This window comes from Tachysurus vachellii, chromosome 1 (assembly GCF_030014155.1).
Source record: "Tachysurus vachellii isolate PV-2020 chromosome 1, HZAU_Pvac_v1, whole genome shotgun sequence".
Classification (NCBI taxonomy): domain Eukaryota; kingdom Metazoa; phylum Chordata; class Actinopteri; order Siluriformes; family Bagridae; genus Tachysurus; species Tachysurus vachellii.
In genome coordinates this window covers 27,671,123-27,692,223 of record NC_083460.1, presented here as the reverse complement: position 1 = coordinate 27,692,223, position 21,101 = coordinate 27,671,123, and the positions used below count along the sequence as shown (strand labels likewise).

Below are 21,101 nucleotides of genomic sequence, written 5' to 3'. Positions count from 1 at the left end.
GTTTGGTGCCAGCAAAAATGCATGTGTTTGTTATCCCAGACTGCCAGAGAGCCACTGGTGGGCAATGAGTAAGGTCTTTTACCATCAACTGCTCAATTAGATTGTATTCTGCTTCAGATACTTTCTATAAAACCATGCCAACTGAATAACTGTGGCATGGTCTGGAAAAACCCTTCATATGCTGAAATTCTGTCATTTAATATTCTAAAGTTCTGAAAAAACAAAAGGTTTCCCTGAACTGATAAACGTTTCTATTTTGAGTAATAAACCAACGAGTGTGTGTAATAAACCAGTACTCACTGTAGTATCCCTTTAATAAGTCAAACCAATCATGTCATTCAACTCGAGGTCACTTTCACACATGGTTCAGATCATAGCTGACTTGCAATGGAGTTAAACTCTCAATGCAAAAAAAAAAAAAAACAACAACAAAAAAAGTAAACTTGGTTGTAAAAAAAAAAGAAATGTCCTTACTGATACAGAGATCAAGTCAGGGATCTAAACTATTTTGTGATGGTTCAGTCGCATCATATAGTTTATCTTGTGTCTCTATGTGTGGAATTTAGTTCACTGAATTTTAAATACCACTGCTGTTGCACCATAGAGTACTGTATTTGTTTTTCCAGCATCAGCCATAAAAACACTGAAATGACTGCAGCGCTGCAGTGCTTGTGCGTTCCTGTTCCTGCACAAACTCTTAATCAAATGATGAAATGTGGATATACTGTTGGATCTCCGTTTTAAACAGTGTAGCAGACACACGGCTCGAAGACACCGCAATGCCTTCTAGTTTTATACTAGAATTTCATGTCCTCCAGGTGAAAATTTGCCTGTCTACATAAAGTCAGAACAGGGAGATTTATGATGTCACAGCAGCACTGGAGAATTAACGCTGCAACACAGACACTGACCTGCAGATGAAGAGGGACGTTTGAGCCATGCGCGAAGCTGGAGAGAACCGAGCGGCTGATCAAAATCGAGCATGTTTTACAGCTTGCCTTCGATTGTCTGAGTCATGGTCAGAGAAACTGAAAACTCAGCATAGTGAGTGTGTGTTTTTTAGTGGCCACACCCGTCATTCTGCAGTATAATCTCTACAGTCAGGTAGGTTTCCTGTCACACTCAGTTTTATAGAAATGCCTTCAGAGATAACTACCACAGAGCCTCAAACAAAAGCTAGTAATCTGAATAGCATTCGATAAGAAAGCCTGACGATTTTTTGTTTTTTTAATAAACCTGGGTTGCACTTTAATTTCAATGCTGCATGACTTATCCCAGGCCCCACCTTATTTTCATAGCTGTTCAATTGGTACTGAGCAAATGCTGCTATCCCCATTACTTCCATCAAGTGTTGCCAGTTATACCACGTTTCACACCAATATATTAGTATATACTGAAGCTCCGGGCCTTAAGTTCAGACATTAAAATCCTGTCATCAAGCAAACGCTCTGCTTCAAGTTTTCCTGTGAGCTGAACAGAAACCATAAACACTATTTTTCCAACACAAAATACAAGCTGTAAATAAGCTGTTCCAGTTTTTTTGTTTTACCCATGTGTGGGTGGGGATTGGGATTGGAATTCTGTTTAGGAGTAATTCTAAATCAGCATTGAGTCACCATGGTTTAACCTCAGAGTGATGAAAAGGTTTGGCCAACTCACCTACGCACAAACTTAGAGGTGATCTTACTGATGAGGCCTGTTGAAGTGCCCCTCCGAGTGTGGACCAGAGCCCCCGTGTCATGCGAGAGTGTAGGAGATGCAGGCGGTCCGTTGTAGGTCGCACTGCGACGTTCTCTCAGCTGCGCTCCGTGAAAGGTGCTACGAGTAGATGTGCCCCGAGGGAAACGTGTTCGGTCTGGGGTCACACTGCTGATGCTGTGGGTCGATGGAGATGCAGCGGGTACCCTGGAGCTGGAGCTACTTGGGCTAAAGTGAGAAAAGAGATGGCAACAGATGAAACATTGCAGGAGAATAAGCCGAAAAAGGCACAAGGAAACAAATACGGATGAAATCTATCCAAAGCATGCTTCTTCTAACATGGACTGAGACTACAACCGACATGCAGTTATAAGCTATAACTGGTCAAATAAGAGGCTCTCACCCCTTGTACTCAGCATTATCCTCTATTGGGGGCAAAGGGGACTTGGTGGGATGACCTGAGGCGGACATGGACTTCACGTGACGCGGCCTAGCCGAGGCCAGTGCTGAGGAGGCTCCAGGAGAAACAGATGAGCCACTACCAGAGGCAGACATCTCTGTCAGACTGAAAGACATCATAAATATGTATGCTTTATATGGTGCCCAGGATAACATTTAACCATTTCTACTTTATAAAGCTGTATATAGCTGTACAACATTTAATCACTCCCACATCCATACAGGACAACAGCACACCTGTTTTAGAATTGGGACAAAAATGAATAGACATAAAAATGGAAAAGTTCTCTATGTTAATATCCCTCACATATTTTTCGTTTTGCATAACTAGAAGATATTTATCAGGAGGTGGTTGATCATTTTGTTGACTGTCATTTCTGGCTGTCAGTCTTGTCAACTCAATCCAGTCAGGCACACAGATAGCAGCACAAAAACCTTCTTCTCTCTTTTACCAGCTACAGAACATTGATTTCCCTCAATTAGGAAGGAATTGTAGCTCACCTGCTATCTTTGCCATTAGGAATGGCTGAATAGCGATCAGTGCTGGCACGCTCACACACGTACGTGTTCCTCCGTGTCATCCCCCCTGTTGTGCTGTTCTGTTCATGTGAACAAAAAAAAAATATATATATATATATATATATATATATATATATATAAGGTTTTGGATTATTAATAACTTAAAACAAGTCCACCTTTAAGCACAAATAATTACACAAACAGCTACCTTTCCTGAACAACACTATATATGTGTATAGTTAGGGTGCTTGACCCTAATGTGTAACCTCTCACCCCTGAGGCTGTTGAACACTTCCTGCGCTCTTGTGTGGTCAGCGGTGAGACAGCCATGTCTCCTTTAGAGCTGGAGGTGGGGAGCTTACGAGTCGCCTCCCAATCCTCTTTCTTCTCTCCCTCCACACTGTTGGCCTGTGTGCGCTTGGTGTAGGACACGGCCGGTGGGATCGATGGAGCAACTGCAGGTCACACAAAGGTGTGTTAAACATAAAGAATAAAAATATAACAGAATTAGAAGAGAAAGAGGAAGAGTTTGTGGAGCTGAGACTGCATGAAAGTCCTTGCGCGTAAACTATGCGTCTTTGGCAGTGCTGTGAAAACAAATTTCCCTCTGAATAATATTCCTATTTTCCTATTATTTGCATATTAAAAACCAAAAATCCACATTCAAATGTTTGTTTCCATGATGTATTAAAGGAAGCCTGAAATCAAAATGCCTGCCACTTATGACAATTACACAGCACATTTTCTTTTTTTTTTAAATAAATATAAACCACTAACAGTGATGAGGTGAGAAAGCTAGTGGTCAAACTAAAGTAAAAATACACTAACGCCAAATATTTTCAGGTGCCATTGAGCATCATATTATTTACAATGTATTACAGGTTTGTCAGTCTGAATGGATATTTCATTTAAATGTAATCACAGCCAGGACAGGAGATGGTAAATGTTACAAGACCAGTTTCATTTATGTGCTGTGTCAGGGTGTGCATCTGTGTGTGTGCTGACCGTGGTCACTGTAGCGCCGCTGTTTCTGCGTGGCAGAGATGCTGCGCTGCACTTTGGAGTGAGCTGGAGACTGGGATGAGCTGTTATTCAGGTCACTGCTGGGTCGAGGCATCTGACACAGGTTTATGCTGGACAGAGACTCATTTCCCTCAAACTGCTGGGCAACAAGCAACATCACAAGGTTAACATAAATAGACGATATTAATGGTGGCTGACTTCCTGAAAAAACAGACTAGCTGTGTGTGGTTCTTGCCTCAGGAGGTTTTCTGCCCAGGAGCAAGTAAGTAGCCATAACTTCATTGTATTTCTGACCCACTAAGGAATCAGTTATCTCTTCTTTGGGGAAACCCATGGTAATCATCAGATCTAATGGAGAGAGAGAGAGCGAGAGAGAGAGCGAGAGAGAGAGCGAGAGCGAGAGAGAGAGAGAGAGAGAGAGAGAGAGAAAAGTCACAGATCAACCAATCATCTTGTTAAAAGCAGCAGGTTAAAGCACAGGAGAGAGAGAGAGAGAGAGAGAGACAGAGAGAGAGAGACAGACAGAGAGACAGAAGGACACAGAGAGAGAAAGAGAGAGAGACAGAGAAAGACAGACAAACAGAGAGACAGACAAAGAGAGAGAGAGAGAGAGAGACAGAAAGATGGGGGGAGGGAGAGAGAGAGAGACACAAAGAGACACAGAAAGAGAGAGGGGGGATTCAGATGCCTCCCATGATGAAATATCTGTCTGTATTTCTCAGCATTGAGGACAAAATTAGTCCTGACCAAATCTCCAACTCCATTTGCACAAATACAGCCCCAAACTTGCAAGGAACATCCACCATGCTTGCCTTCAGACACTGTACTGTATACTATATACATATATAGAATCTGTGTGTGCGCGCATGTGCGTGCGCATCTACATGCATAGGCACCTATTCTTTTGGTGTCACTGAAATCAGCTTCTGGCTCTGTGTATGGTTTGAGCTCCTCCTCTTCGTGACCCACATTCATCCAGCGGTCTTTCATAATTTGCTGTGGGATGAAGGAAACAATTATTCAGACGTCAAGGCTTACACAACATAAAGAAACTTTGCAAAACTCTGAAAAACTGTGACATCCCTGAACTAAGCTGAATCCAGGGCGAGACATATGTTGATGTAGTGACTCTGACTGCAGTGTTGACTCTAAGCTAAGAAAAGCTTGTACCTCTAGACTGCCACGTTTGCCTGGGTTCAGCACCAGAAGTCGCTTCAGTAGATTTTCACAGTCGGTGGACATGTAGAACGGAATACGGTACTTCCCTCTCAGCACTCGCTCTCTCAGCTCCTGGGATGATGAGGACACACTCAGTTAGCACACAACACTGCACTGCCAAGCACAGGTTAACAGAGTCCTCACTGTATTCATATGTATTCATATGCACCACAGATGCTTTAGAGAGAAATACGTTTAAAGTTACATTTCTTCCTGCCACACAGATATCAGAATGGAAGATGATGTGGGTCTGAACCAAATCTTTGTCTGATTTGTTAACATGTTGACACAAACACACAATATTGTAGCTCAAGGCCAGAATGAAAACACAAAATTCTTGGCTGACAAATTAAATAAATCATGTTTAGACATTAAAAAAAAGTCTAAACTTGATTTATTTAATTTCTAAACAATAACAACACTAACGATAAATCAAAAACACTTAAATTAAACAGACCTTTAAATTCTGCCCATCAAAAGGTAGCGAACCGCTGACCAGTGTGTACAGAATGACCCCCAGGCTCCAGACGTCCACTTCAGGCCCGTCATATTTCTTGCCCTGAAAGAGCTCAGGAGCGGCATAGGGGGGGCTTCCACAGAACGTGTCCAACTTGTTTCCAATGGTGAATTCATTACTGAAACCAAAGTCTGCTATCTTTATGTTCATATCAGCATCCAGGAGCAAGTTCTCAGCCTGCAGACAAGGACAACCAGAGTGAGGACAAAATAAACCTGCACAGAAGCAGGTCAAGAGGTCGTGAAGTGACACGTGAGGAGCTTGACTCACCTTGAGATCCCTGTGGACTATCCTCTTCTGATGACAATATTGCACTGCAGACACAATCTGAAAGACCCACAGAGACACAATCAACCTCTTCAGGGTACTAAAGTGCTAAAAAGTGCTAAAATGCAGACTGCTAAATTCAATTTTGGGGAATTATGATTGACTGAAATGAAGAATTTGAACAACAGCATATGAGTTAATTATTGAAGAGCTGCATATACATTATGCATATATTATGGCTATAAAAGGCCAAGCTTTAAGCGTTGTAATGATTTCTGTATAATGTTACAGCAGCATCACATCACGCCACTAGGGGTCAGTGTGTGTGTGGTTTGTGTGCACCTTAAGCCATACACAAAAGACATTTTTTTCAAAAATGCCCAAAGAATTGTGGGCACCAACACCTTTAAAAACCCAGTACCTGTAGCTCCGATTTGATTGTTCTTAACACATACTAAAGAGACTTGGGAGCTGTGCAATCAGCACTGTTTAATGCACATATCACAGAACACTAGAGTTATGTTTGAACCATCAAAACAAACACCCTGAATGATTAACAAACAAATTCTTGTTTTCTGATTGCATGTAATGTGAATTTAATGTTGACCATTTTTATTTACACAGTGCAGAATCTTGAGAGCTTGAAGTTATTTCATAAAATCGAATATATAATGGTTAACCACATGCAGCATTGCCAGGGTCATGGTTTTTAACAAAACTGAACATGGTTGCAGATGGAAAAAAACAAGTTTGTGAGTGGTGGGTTTTTTTTGGGGGAAATTTAAAAATAGCTCCCAGCCACTAAGATCCACTTTTAAAGCAAAGAATTGGAAATTAATGCTCTGTTGGGCTAAAACTCGCAACTAGTCATTTCTGACCTCTGACTGGGAAAAACCAAAGCTAGTGCTCTTTTTACTCTGAAGTCCTTATTGGAAACTCTGAGTGGTCTCTTCATGCCGTGAGTTGCTGAGACCTAGCAACCCTTACTAAACACCAGATAAGACAAAGGAACACTTCTTCCATATTAAAATGAACAAGGTCAACACACTCTGCAGTAAGGGGAGTTTAGAGAATTTATGCTAACATCACTGTCACACTTGATTTTTTTACCAAATGGACATATGAATGCAAGTTCAATCCAAGTTCCTGCTTGTGCCAGATTTTTGAAAAATGACTGGATTTATCATGATCCACTCACCTGTCGAAACTTGGCCCTGGCTTCCTTCTCCTTCATTCTTCCATGTGCAACTAAGTAGTCAAATACTTCACCTGTGACACACACACACTTATTAAGATATCTGGAAGCAGCAGTGTCAGTACATATTCCTTACGATGGACTGAGCACATTAAAACTCACCTCCACTGGCATACTCCATTATCAAATAAAGTGTCTTCTCGGTTTCTATGACCTCGAATAATTTAACTGGAGAGAGGAGACAAGAAGAGGATAATAGCTGTGATAAACAATGAACAATTGCTATGGTCCTGCTCAATTGTGTTCCAGCATATCTATTTGTTGGAAATGAAGGAACACAGCTACAATCTATTTTATAAGGATCAGTTGCTGAGACGTTCTGCCTGGAAAATAAACTTCTGTGAACAAAGTCATCATGTACCATTGTGCACAATACTCTAGACAAAATCCTGATAACATGGACATTAAGAAAACCTTTGACACAATTATTAATACAACTAATGCTGCACCTAAACCGAACCTTAACCTCAGTAACTAAAAGAAAATATTTGGGCTTTTATTTTTATAGAAGCTCTAGCTTTTGTTTAAAACAAACAACAATAAATAAAATGCAACAAAAACGAGATAGCCAAATACCTCCCACCAACACACCGCCAACCCACACACACGCTCGCTCAACCACCCACACACACTCACCCCCAAACACATACACCATGCCCTTCACATTGAATCAGTAGCACGTCCCAGTTTATAGTCATGCTCTGTCAAAGTAAGAGAAACTTTTAGAAGGCTAACCCCAAGTTTAAAACACCACTGCACACAGAATATAAATGATTGTTTACAATTAAGCCAGTCAGCTAGATTGCACAGGGGTAATAACTCATAGCTGTGATTTGAGGTTGGAGTTGCAGTGGAAATTATGATGGCAGCTGCTATTGTGTGCCACCCATGTGACCACGTCCCTGAGATAAAGAGGGAAGGATGAACGACAACACCTTTATAGAAACGAGGCATTACAAAATATATCAAAAAATATATCAAAGGTATAAAAGGTGTCAGTGAGACAGAGGTGTTTATTTACAGCTCAAGTAAGCACAGCTTTAGGTAGAGAGAGAGGCAAACACACACATACACACAGTCTCCTGTGCTGGTCGGGAAAAAGAACACGAGGGAGACACAAAGATGTCCCGTCATCACAATCAATAGTAAAGAGGCCAAGCTTGGCCTGAAGACAAAACTGCTGAAATGGTGCCTCACTACCGGTCATCACACCACCAAAATACTTCTCTGTTAGGAACACAATCCCGTTCAAATCGAATTAAAATATATATAGAGAGAGAGAGACTGAGAAAGGAAAACATGCAGCATTATAAAGGAAAGTGAGCTGAGGAGGAGAGCAGGAAAACAAGCCCCGTTCCTCAAGAGACACAAACTAATCAGAGGAGAGATATGTTGCGAGGCTGGAGATGGAGAAGGCTGGTTTAAAAAAAAAAGAATGTGGAAAAAAGGGGGTAAATGAAAAATATATAAGAGGGCATGCCCGGGCGAGGAGAGGGAAAAAACAGAAAAGAAGAAATAAAAGACACAGCAACAGCTAAATGCTCTCAGGGTCTGGGTCTTTATAATCTCATCACAGGCTCTGATGGGGTTTTATGAGGGTAATTCAGAGGCCTCTTGCTGGGCTGTGGCTAACAAAGACACACACGTGCACGTAGGCACGCACACACACATGCTCAGAATACTAGCAACAGCATCTAGAAGCCTAGAACGGGCATAGAAGCCTTTATTATCGCCACATATACATTACAGTGCAGTGGAATTCTTTTCTTCACATACCTAAACTGAGGAGGTTGGGGTCAGAGTGCAGGGGCAGCTATGATACAGCACCCCTGGAGCAGGGAGGGGTTGAGGGCCTTGCTCAAGGGCCCAGCAGTGGCAGCTTGGCTGTGCTGGGCCTTGAAACACGATCCTCCAATCAACAACCCAGAGCCTTAATCAGTTGAGCCACCACTGCCCCTATCTAGCACTCAAACCCAGTGCTCTGTGTGGATTTTGGATTAATCAGAGCACAAACATTTTGCCATGATTCCCCAACATACCAACTCCAAACTGGATTTCATGCAGCTCACTACTCACTGGAGTGCCTGGTTATGGCTGTCCTATGAACAGCTTCTCCCATCTGAAGTGAGAATCACTTCAGCTCATAATAGGTTCCGTTTGGCCTCATGGTTGCTTCTCTGATTAATGCAGTCACTAAATTTAAGTGGATGTCTCTTCCTTCAGGCAGAATCATGGTTCTACATTCTGTGCAATATTCTATATTATTTTTAAATGGTCTCAATGTGTGTTTATATTAAAATAATGTGACACTAACTGCACACAGGTGTTCACAATTCAGCTAAATATGACTTTTGATGGTAACAGTTTGGACCAGAATGAATTCATGGGTTTCACGATTGGGGGTAAATCATTTTTGATTTTTAATTGTAGCCTATTTTGAATGGTGCACGACAAAGGCAAAGCTATTAAAAACACACAGTAAATAAACAATCTTACCTATATTAGGGTGATTCAATATCTTCATAATCCTTACTTCACGAAAAAGCTGTTGAGGAAAAAAAAAAAAACAAGCTCTTTTAAAGGTTTTTTTTTTTTTACTACCAACTAATGATACAATGGCAATTTCAGGAAAAAAAAAGCAACATGTGAAAACATACTGAACCATGCAGTGAATTTCACACAGTAATAATCATAATGCCAAAAAACTGCACATTTACAGAACTTACAGGTTCTTGCAAGATTGAAGCATTGGTAGCACTCTGAATGCTGTACTGTTTTACTGTGTGAAAGAACTTTACTAGCTGCACTGTGGAGCAATGTGAAGCACCGCTGCCTCACAGCACCAGGACTGATCCTCACCTCAGGTTATCATCTGAGTGGAGTTTCTATGCCTGGTCCCCTATGCCTGCTTGAATTTATTCTGTTATCACCAGTTTCCTCCCACCACCAAAAAACGTGCCAGTCAGTGTACCACTGGTCTGTTTCTCAAAAAAACCCTTTATTTGGGAATTTTTTTCTCTAGTTTTAGAGTTTAATCAATCTTTTCTTCCTCCAAATATTGTTCACTCTGTTAACAGCTTTATGTTGGGATTCGATTCTCCCTCATTGGTACGTGCTTTGAATAAATGACACATGCCAAATGAATATATGCTACTGTAAAATATCCCATCTCACTGCGTCAGATTTAGGGTCGTCAGAGATATAAGAAGCAGCTTACAATAAAGGTAGGATGTGAACCACGTGCACTGGTTTCCTCTGCAGTGTAAAATGTTAACCACAAAGACTTAACAGCTTCGACAAACAGACTTGCAATTCAAAAGGCCAAAACAGACCGCCTTTTTAGATCCAGGGCAACAGAAGGCTTTTTTCTGTGAATGACAGTAAATGAATGTCTTGCCTGTTCATCGAATCAGTAAACACTAGTCTGGTCTTTTGCTCTGGTACGATAGGATAAGCAGTGCCTGACATGGACAGTACATAAATTTCTCATGATCTGTACTTTATTCTTGTGTGCTCGGCTTTCAGGACACAATAAATTGTCAAGTAAGAGATTGTAGGAGACTAGTTTTAAATCTGATGAATTTTTAAGAGAGCTTGTCAAAACCACTACAGGCCCAACACCATCCAAAAAGAGAGATTTAGCCAGAGAGAACGAATGGCTGAGAACAAGTTGGGGGCAACAAATGGTCAATAAGAAGGGGAGTGTTCTTTCAACTCCATCAACGGCAGACAACCAAACTCCAACAATACACACTGGCAGATCAATTTATCACGTGACAAAGGTGTCAGACAAACATTTTGTTCTTGGGTGCACATCTTCAGATACAGCTCTGAATTTTCAACCCATTGCAGCTGCATCAGCAGCTCTATGTTGGATCACGGCTTTAGAGAATATAGAAGTCCATAAGAACATACATCACTCACCTAAATCTGCTTAAAATGCTAATTATTCTGTGTAAGAGCATTGGGACAGCACAGTTCAAGTAATATTGAGGCAAAAGGGTTGGAATTCAATTCCACTATGAAAAAAAAAGTTAATGATTTGAGATTACCTAATAAGAGTATATTACTGATGATAGTGACTGTCTCTCTGAACAGTTTTTACATCTGCTGAATTTGAATATGCTCATTTTATTTGGGATTATTTACTCTCTCATGATTTGGAATATCTAAAACATGATTGGTACTATTGGTACTACGATTTGGACCTCTAGCTCTTGATGGGAATGTGTCTCTTTCTTACGAGAGGTCTCCTTTATATGAGTAAACATGATAAGGAGAACAGTTAGATGGAAAATAAAACACATTTGTCTGCTTGGTGCTGCATGTCACATGTGGAGAAATCCAAGCAGCTATTTTTAGAAAGATATTTCTAAACTCGACCACAGTGACGCAACAGCATACCAGTCTGTAGCAGACAAGAATATAACTCCCGATAGTGTGTTCATTGACACTGCTTTTGTTTGAGATCATCTCATGCAGCCTGAACCTGTATTCTGAAGATTAGCAGTGTGCAGCTCTCCAGAAACAATAGTATGAACATCTTTAAATGTGATTAACAAGCTGCATGAAAGACATGATTAAAGAACAATGATTCAACAGATTTAAAGCTGATCCATGCACAATGACACAGTTCTGAGTCGTGAAAACATCAGCTTCAATTTACATAAATGAAAGAGCTGACAGTACACATCACTCAAAGCTAGCAGGCACAGAGGCCACGCCTCCTTCATATAGACCAACAGGCACAGAGGCCACGCCTCTTTCATATAGACCGACCGACAAAGCGGCCACACCTCCTTCATATAGACCAACAGACTGCCACACCTTTATATAAACTTAGGGTCATGCCTTCTTCAAAGGATGTGTGATAATCATGCTGCAAAGCATAGACTGTGTTGTGCTGCATCATAAATCCGGTGATGCACAGTGCACAAATTCAAATCAGTCGTTCTTTTCACCCCTGAGCAAACATATGGAGAGCACACTGCAACTTCAAACAGGATAATGACGCATTTAGAGAAAAGCATTCCTTAATTCCCTGAAGTCAACCTAAACCTTTTAATTGTTTCCAGAGTCCACCACAACACAGAGCATGCATGATGGCCGTGTCCTGGGTATCTCAACTGAGTCCCACTAATACCAGCATTAAAACCCTTCATACCTTGATTCGTGGTGTTTACTGTGGAGCTTGGAAGACTGAAGGTTGATTCATTTCATAACTTATTGCATTTTGTTTTAGACCTGACAGTGTGAGAAATGGGGCCAAGAACACTGTATATGTGTGTGTGTGCACCTCATTAATCATCCCCTCAGGGAATGAGGCATTGAAGATCAGAGTGATAGGGCTGGAACGCTCCAGTGATCACACACAGAATGGATATGCAAACATTAATCATATAGCCATCATAACGAACATGAGAAAAGAAAAAAATAAAACCGTGTACCATACACAGGTTTAAATCATTCAGTTACATTAAAAAATGGGCTCAGACAGAAAACTGGTTCGAGCACAAAAAATCCATTACGTAATAAATCCAATGTTATTGATGGCTATTTTGGGAAATGTTCCAATTTTCCAGAGCCTTAAAAATATAGCAGAGATATGAAAATAACTCGCAGGATTCTCATTTCAGGTTTGTGTTTATGAGCCACTCCATCTCCACAAATGCAGGCCTCTGTCCTTGCTGACATGATTATGGGAACCAGAAGGAATTTTAGCACAACTAGCTTTAGGGAACAGATCATAATCTAACACATGGAAGTTCCAAAGGGGGTACAAAGGGTTCAGCAAAATAACGACACAGATCATGAATGCTTGCTATTAGGAATGCACGAGATGGATAAAAATAGCATATTGTGATTATGTTGCTCCATACTGCAACAGTGAAAAGCCTTGTATAGCCCTGAATAGCAACAGTCTATTAAGCTACTGAATCTGTGAGGTGTCGTTGTTAGAGATCATCCTGAATCCTTCTTTGGATGTAGCATTTTATGTGGAACATCTAAATCAGAGTGATCACATAACACAACTGAGGTTCTTCATTTCTGCTCATTTTCATACTGCAGCTTGAAAATATCAGGCTTGTTTCTGCAGTATGCCATTGTCTTATTCTGTTCCTTACTATAACCGATTGACGATTTGTCTGCGACCTTCCAGTGATGCTGAGGAAGGAAAGAATGGGGCATTGCCAGAATTCAAAATGTGTGCCAAGTCCAAGTTATGTAATTACAGTGTAAAAAAAAAAATACTGGACCCTGTGGCCATCAGCTGTTGTCTGTTGCATTAGCATTTAGTCTGGTTTTTGCACTCATTTCCAGTTAACAGGGTCAGGAATACTTGCAAACTGAATTCAGGACTGTAAATAAACCCAATGAGTTATTAGCGGTCATTAAGCTCATTAAAAACTGAAAAGAAAATAAAGAGCTGAACTTCTCATTTTAAAACTGAAATTAATTTTCTAAACGGTGCATGCATGTGCTCTGTGCTACAGCTGATCAAGCTGATTAACCACAGCATATAATTCTTTTCATTTAAATCCCTGTTCATGTTGTTTGAGCAAATCTAAGTGTTCATGGTTTTACATGTTTGGCACCACAGAACCAGCAAAGCTATAAAAATAAATAAATAAATAAATAAATGAATGAATGAATGAATGAATTACAATAAAAAATAAATAAATAGACATTTTATTTAATGTCCGTGAAAATTCATTGTTAATTTAAAAGAAAATATGAATTTTACAAAAATTACAAATATTAAGTAAAAAATTTTAATAATAAAAAAAAACAGTTTCACAAAATGGATACATGTTAACATGATAAAATATTAACAGTTTACAATTTTAAGGATTCTGTTAGAAGCTTTACCAAAAGTTTGTAACAGTCGAAATTGAAACAGTAAAAAAAAAAAAAAAAAAAAAAAAAAAGATATCATGAACCTGGCTAAATCGAAGAGTGTGACGAAAAACTTTTCTACTTTAATATTGCTAGTACATTGTCATATTACCCAGTCCTAAAAGCAAAGTCCTATACTGCATTCATTATTACTAAACAGTATATTAGTATGTGGTATTGCATGTGGTTGCTAGGATGACGCTATGAAAAGAAAAGAAGGGGACAGATGAATTCCATGTCAAGCCTCCAGTCATGCTAGTGGCTTGGCTGTGCTGGGATTTGAACCCAATGCCTTCCGATAAGAGCGCCTTAACCGCCGAGTAACCACTCCAGCATAAGCGTGTTTTGAATTTACTCAAATAAACGGGGCAGTGTGACTCTGCGTGACATAAACTGAACATCTGGAGCTTTGGCTTGTGACTGACCAGATCATTGTGCAGATACTAAATGACTCAATCAATACCAAACAGAAATGTATTAGTGCGTGTACTGATCATGTACAACAGACAGCATGTTATTATGTTATGATATGATTTTGATTATATTTCTATGGTATGATATTGTTAGCCTCAGTGTTAGTGGTGATTTGATTTACTGCACGTCTCTGATAACTGGGTGAAAGGTCACACTAGTTCATGCTTTACTCTGCCAGCTGATCATCAAGAACACCAGCATGAACTGGAGCACCAAACACCCACTGAATCTATACAGTGAAGGACAGTGACCTGACGAACCTGCTTTGAATATTCCAGCAGAATTTACAACGGATGCAATGTATGCACAAAAATTTAGATTGGGACCTCTACCTAATTATAATACATAGATCTTTTCTTTTTGATCTGGAGTTTTCAAGAAATGTCCTTATTTTCAAGGTCTGTGATGGATTAGTATCAGTGTCACAAGGCCTCAGTGTGAAAATTCCACAGATATCATTGTTGGGATGCGGATCACTATTCCCACGGCCACTCGGGAGCCCTGGTGTGCCCTTCTTACAGAATTCTCACATTAATAGTATCTCATGGGGACATATAGTAACAGAAAAATGGTGCATCACACTTTCTTGCTACTTAAATTGTCCACACGGAAGCATCAGCAATATACAGTATATTCAGCCGTGTCTTACGGCAACTTTCAAACATGTGACTCGGTGGACTCGTGTTTTGTCCTTCATGTGTCTGAACAGCACAACGTCCTGAACGAACATTACATAGCAGTGACATGCTTGTGACAGTGTATTATCACAGGTGTTGTATTAGTCACACTTCCTAAGACAACTGTGCCTTAAAATGTTTTATAAACAGATCACTAATGAACTCATGAGGACTCTATAGCCGATAAAATTACTGGGATTCAGACTTTAGATTCAAACTTCACGTGAGCCACGATACATGCAAACTTAGTTTACGCTGAAAGCTGGATAAACAATGAATATGGGATTAAAAGAATAGCTCACCTTTTGTAAACTAGTGGGGTTTAACTGCGTCTTATCAATGATCTTCACAGCAACCTGAAAGAAAGGGAAGTGTGAATTAGCAACGTTCATCATGTAGGCTTACCACAGCTGAACAGACATCAGAAAACAGACAGAGACTGAGACAGTCAGACAAACAGACAGACAGACAGACAGACAGACAGACAGACAGACAGACAAGCAACAAGACAGAAAGAGACCCAGGCAGACAGGGAAAATGCCCAGTCAAAAAGACAGACAAGCAAAAATGTAGAATAAAGGAGAATCAGTTAAACACAATCAGCCATGTTTGGTGTCTGACATTCATTGTTGACACTTTTTACAGTTTTACTCTGAAGCTATAAGAATAATGTAGCTAACAACTAAAACATGTGCAGTGAAGGTCTCGTTTCTAAGCTTTTTTGCATAAACATATGAACACACTCCAACAGTATGTTATGTAATTCGGTCAGACTTGCTGATGTGGTTTAAGATACGACATGTGACTAATCTAATGTACAACAATGATAAACGTTATAGTGTAGCAGAACTCTGGGGCATTACGAGGGCTTTACTGGCATCAATCTGTACAGGAACATACAATACAGAAGAGTGACACAAACCCCTGCAGCTGCTCTCTCCCTCACTCACCCACCTCCCTCACACACACACACACTGACACTCGCGCACGCACACCGACTCTCACACACACACACACACACACACACACCGACCCTCGCGCGCGCACACACACCGACCCTCGCGCGCGCACACACACCGACCCTCGCGCGCGCGCACACACACCGACCCTCGCGCGCGCGCACACACACCGACCCTCGCGCGCGCGCACACACACCGACCCTCGCGCGCGCGCACACACACCGACCCTCGCGCGCGCGCACACACACCGACCCTCGCGCGCGCGCACACACACCGACCCTCGCGCGCGCGCACACACACCGACCCTCGCGCGCGCGCACACACACCGACCCTCGCGCGCGCGCACACACACCGACCCTCGCGCGCGCGCACACACACCGACCCTCGCGCGCGCGCACACACACCGACCCTCGCGCGCGCGCACACACACCGACCCTCACGCGCGCGCACACACACCGACCGACCCCCACGCACACACACACACCCCGACCCTCACGCACACACACACCGACCGACCCCCACGCACACACACACACCCCGACCCTCACGCACACACACACACACCGACCCTCACGCACACACACACACACCGACCCTCACGCACGCACGCACACACACGCACACACACACACACCGACCCTCGCGCGCGCACACACACACACCCCGACCCCCACGCACACACACACACCCCGACCCACACGCACACACACACACCGACCCTCACGCGCACACACACACACACCGACCCTCACACACACACACACTGAACCTCACACACGCACACTGAACCTCACACACGCACACTGAACCTCACACACACACACACACACACTGACCCTCACACACACACACACTGACCCTCACACACACACACACACACACACACACACACTGACCCTCACACACACACTGACCCTCACACACACACTGACCCTCACACACACACTGACCCTCACACACACACTGACCCTCACACACACACTGACCCTCACACACACACACACACACACACACACACACACACACACACACACACACACACACACACACACACACTGACCCTCACACACACACACACACACTGACCCTCACACACACAGACCCACACACACACACACACACACTGACCCACACACACACACACAGACCCTCACACACACACTGACCCTCACACACACACACAGACCCTCACACACACACACTGACCCTCACACACACACACACACACACACTGACCCACACACACACACACACACACACACACTGACCCACACACACACACACTGACCCACACACACTGACCCTCACACACACACACACACTGACCCTCACACACACACACACACACACTGACCCTCACACACACACACACTGACCCTCACACACACACACTGACCCACACACACACACACACTGACCCACACACACACACACTGACCCACACACACACACACTGACCCACACACACACACACACTGACCCACACACACACACACACTGACCCACACACACACTGACCCTCACACACACACACACAGACCCTCACACACACACACACACACACACTGACCCTCACACACACACACACACTGACCCTCACACACACACACACACACTGACCCACACTGACCCTCACACACTGACCCACACTGACCCTCACACACTGACCCACACTGACCCTCACACACCCACACTGACCCTCACACACCCACACTGACCCTCACACACACACACACAGACCCTCACACACACACACACACACAGACCCTCACACACACACACACACACACTGACCCTCACACACGCACACACTGACCCTCACACACGCACACACTGACCCTCACACACGCACACACTGACCCTCACACACACACACACTGACCCTCACACACACACACTGACCCTCACACACACACACACACACTGACCCTCACACACACACTGACCCTCACACACACACACACACACACACTGACCCTCACACACACACACACACACTGACCCTCACACACACACACACACACTGACCCTCACACACACACACACACACACACACACACACACACACACACACACACACCCTCACACACACACACACACAGACCCTCACACACACACACACACAGACCCTCACACACACACACACAGACACTCACACACACACACACAGACCCTCACACACACACACACAGACCCTCACACACACACACAGACCCTCACACACACACACAGACCCTCACACAGACCCACACACACACACACAGACCCTCACACACACACACACACACAGACCCTCACACACACACACAGACCCTCACACACACACACACACACACAGACCCTCACACACACACACACACACAGACCCTCACACACCCACACTGACCCTCACACACCCACACTGACCCTCACACACCCACACTGACCCTCACACACCCACACACTGACCCTCTCTCACACACACACACACACACAGACCCTCACACACACACACAGACCCTCACACACACACACACTGACCCTCACACACACACACACTGACCCTCACACACACACACTGACCCTCACACACACACACTGACCCTCACACACACACACTGACCCTCTCACACACACACACACACACACACACACACACTGACCCTCACACACACACACACACACTGACCCTCACACACACACACACACTGACTCACAACCTCACACCACACACCACACCACCTCACACACAACCACCCACACACCTCACACACCACACACACCACACACAACGACCCTCACACACACAACACTCCACACACCACAACAGACCTCACACCAACACACAACCCTCACACACACACCACAACAACACACCTCACCCTCACACAACACAACACAACCCACACACACAACCACACAGACCACCACACACAACACCCACAGACCTCACCACACACACCACACACACCCCACACACACACACACGCCTCACACACACACACCCTCACAACACACACACCTCACACACCACACACACACACCCTCACACCACCACACACACACCCCACACACACACCACCACACACCACACACACACCCACACACCCACACACACCACACCACCAACCACACACACCCACCACCCACACACACCCTCACACACACACACACACAGACCCACACACACACACACGACCTCACCCACCACACACACACAACCCTCACCCACAACCCCAACCCACACCCACACACACACACACGACCCTACACACACACACAGACCCTCCACACCACACCAACTCACCACAACACACACTGACCCCACACACCACACACCACACACACACACCTGACCCTCACACACACACACACAGACCCTCACACCCACACAACACGACCCTCACACACACACACACTCACCCCACACACACACAACCACTACCCCACACACCCACACACATGACCCCACCACACAGACCCTCACACACACACACACACACACACTGACCCTCACACACACACACACTGACCCTCACACACACACACTGACCCTCACACACACACACACTGACCCTCACACACACACACTGACCCTCACACACACACACACACACACACACACTGACACTCACACACACACACACACACACTGACACTCACACACACACACACACACACACTGACCCTCACACACACACACACACACACACTGACCCTCACACACACACACTGACCCTCACACACACACACTGACCCTCACACACACACACTGACCCTCACACACACACACTGACCCTCACACACACACACACACACACACACACACTGACCCACACTGACCCTCACACACACACACTGACCCTCACACACACACACACTGACCCTCACACACACACACACACACTGACCCTCACACACACACACACACACACACACACACACACACACACACACACACACACACACACACACACACACACACACACACACACACACTGACCCTCACACACCCCACACACCACACCCCACAACAGACCCACACACACACACACATCACCTCACACACACACACTACCCACACACCACACCCACACCCCACCACACCACACCACTGACCCCACCCACACACCACCCCACAACCTACAACACACACATGACCCTCCACACCACACACTGACCCTCACACACTGACCCACACTGACCCTCACACACTGACCCACACTGACCCTCACACACACACACACACTGACCCTCACACACACACACACTGACCCTCACACACACACACTGACCCTCACACACCCACACTGACCCTCACACACACACACTGACCCTCACACACACACACACACACTGACCCTCACACACACACACACTGACCCTCACACACACACACACTGACCCTCACACACACACACACTGACCCTCACACACACACACACACACACACACACACACACACACACTGACCCTCACACACACACACACACTGACCCTCACACACACACACTGACCCACACACACACACACTGACACTCACACACACACACTGACACTCTCACACACACACACACACACTGACCCTCACACACACACACACACACTGACCCTCACACACACACACACACACACTGACCCTCACACACACACTGACCCTCACACACACACTGACCCCCCCACACACACACACACTGACCCACACACACACCCACACACACTGACCCACACACCACCACACTGACCCTCACACACACACACACTCACACACACACACACACACACAGACCCCACACACACACACACACTGACCCCCCCACACACACACACTGACCCCCACACACACACACACTGACCCCCACACACACACACACTGACCCCCACACACACACACTGACCCCCACACACACACACACTGACCCACACACAAACACACACACACACACCCCCACCCACACACAACCCTCCCCACACACACACACACCCACACACACACCACACCCTCACCCACCCCACACACACTGACCCCCACACCACACACCACACGACCCCACACACACACAGACACTGACCCACACACACACAGACACTGACCCACACACACACAGACACTGACCCACACACACACAGACACTGACCCACACACACACACACACACA

At 44.5% G+C, this 21,101-nt stretch overlaps 1 protein-coding gene across 4 annotated transcripts in view; it reads right to left on the bottom strand.

Moving 5' to 3' along the window:
- Positions 1 to 21,101, bottom strand: part of mark1 (MAP/microtubule affinity-regulating kinase 1) — a 40,748-nt gene that overhangs the window by 3,859 nt on the left and 15,788 nt on the right. For 2 of the 4 annotated variants that reach the window (XM_060880978.1, XM_060880995.1), the window contains exons 3-16: positions 15,307 to 15,360; positions 9,453 to 9,501; positions 7,059 to 7,124; positions 6,900 to 6,970; positions 5,705 to 5,761; positions 5,375 to 5,611; positions 4,870 to 4,989; positions 4,596 to 4,695; positions 3,935 to 4,047; positions 3,682 to 3,838; positions 2,950 to 3,131; positions 2,659 to 2,756; positions 2,102 to 2,263; positions 1,660 to 1,926 (exon numbers count right to left, since the gene is read on the bottom strand). In XM_060880978.1, the coding sequence (XP_060736961.1) occupies positions 1,660 to 1,926; positions 2,102 to 2,263; positions 2,659 to 2,756; positions 2,950 to 3,131; positions 3,682 to 3,838; positions 3,935 to 4,047; positions 4,596 to 4,695; positions 4,870 to 4,989; positions 5,375 to 5,611; positions 5,705 to 5,761; positions 6,900 to 6,970; positions 7,059 to 7,124; positions 9,453 to 9,501; positions 15,307 to 15,360 (1,733 nt within the window). The remainder of the gene's footprint in view (positions 1 to 1,659; positions 1,927 to 2,101; positions 2,264 to 2,658; positions 2,757 to 2,949; positions 3,132 to 3,681; positions 3,839 to 3,934; positions 4,048 to 4,595; positions 4,696 to 4,869; positions 4,990 to 5,374; positions 5,612 to 5,704; positions 5,762 to 6,899; positions 6,971 to 7,058; positions 7,125 to 9,452; positions 9,502 to 15,306; positions 15,361 to 21,101) is intronic. The other 2 variants (XM_060881005.1, XM_060880986.1) reach the window with 1 other exon arrangement.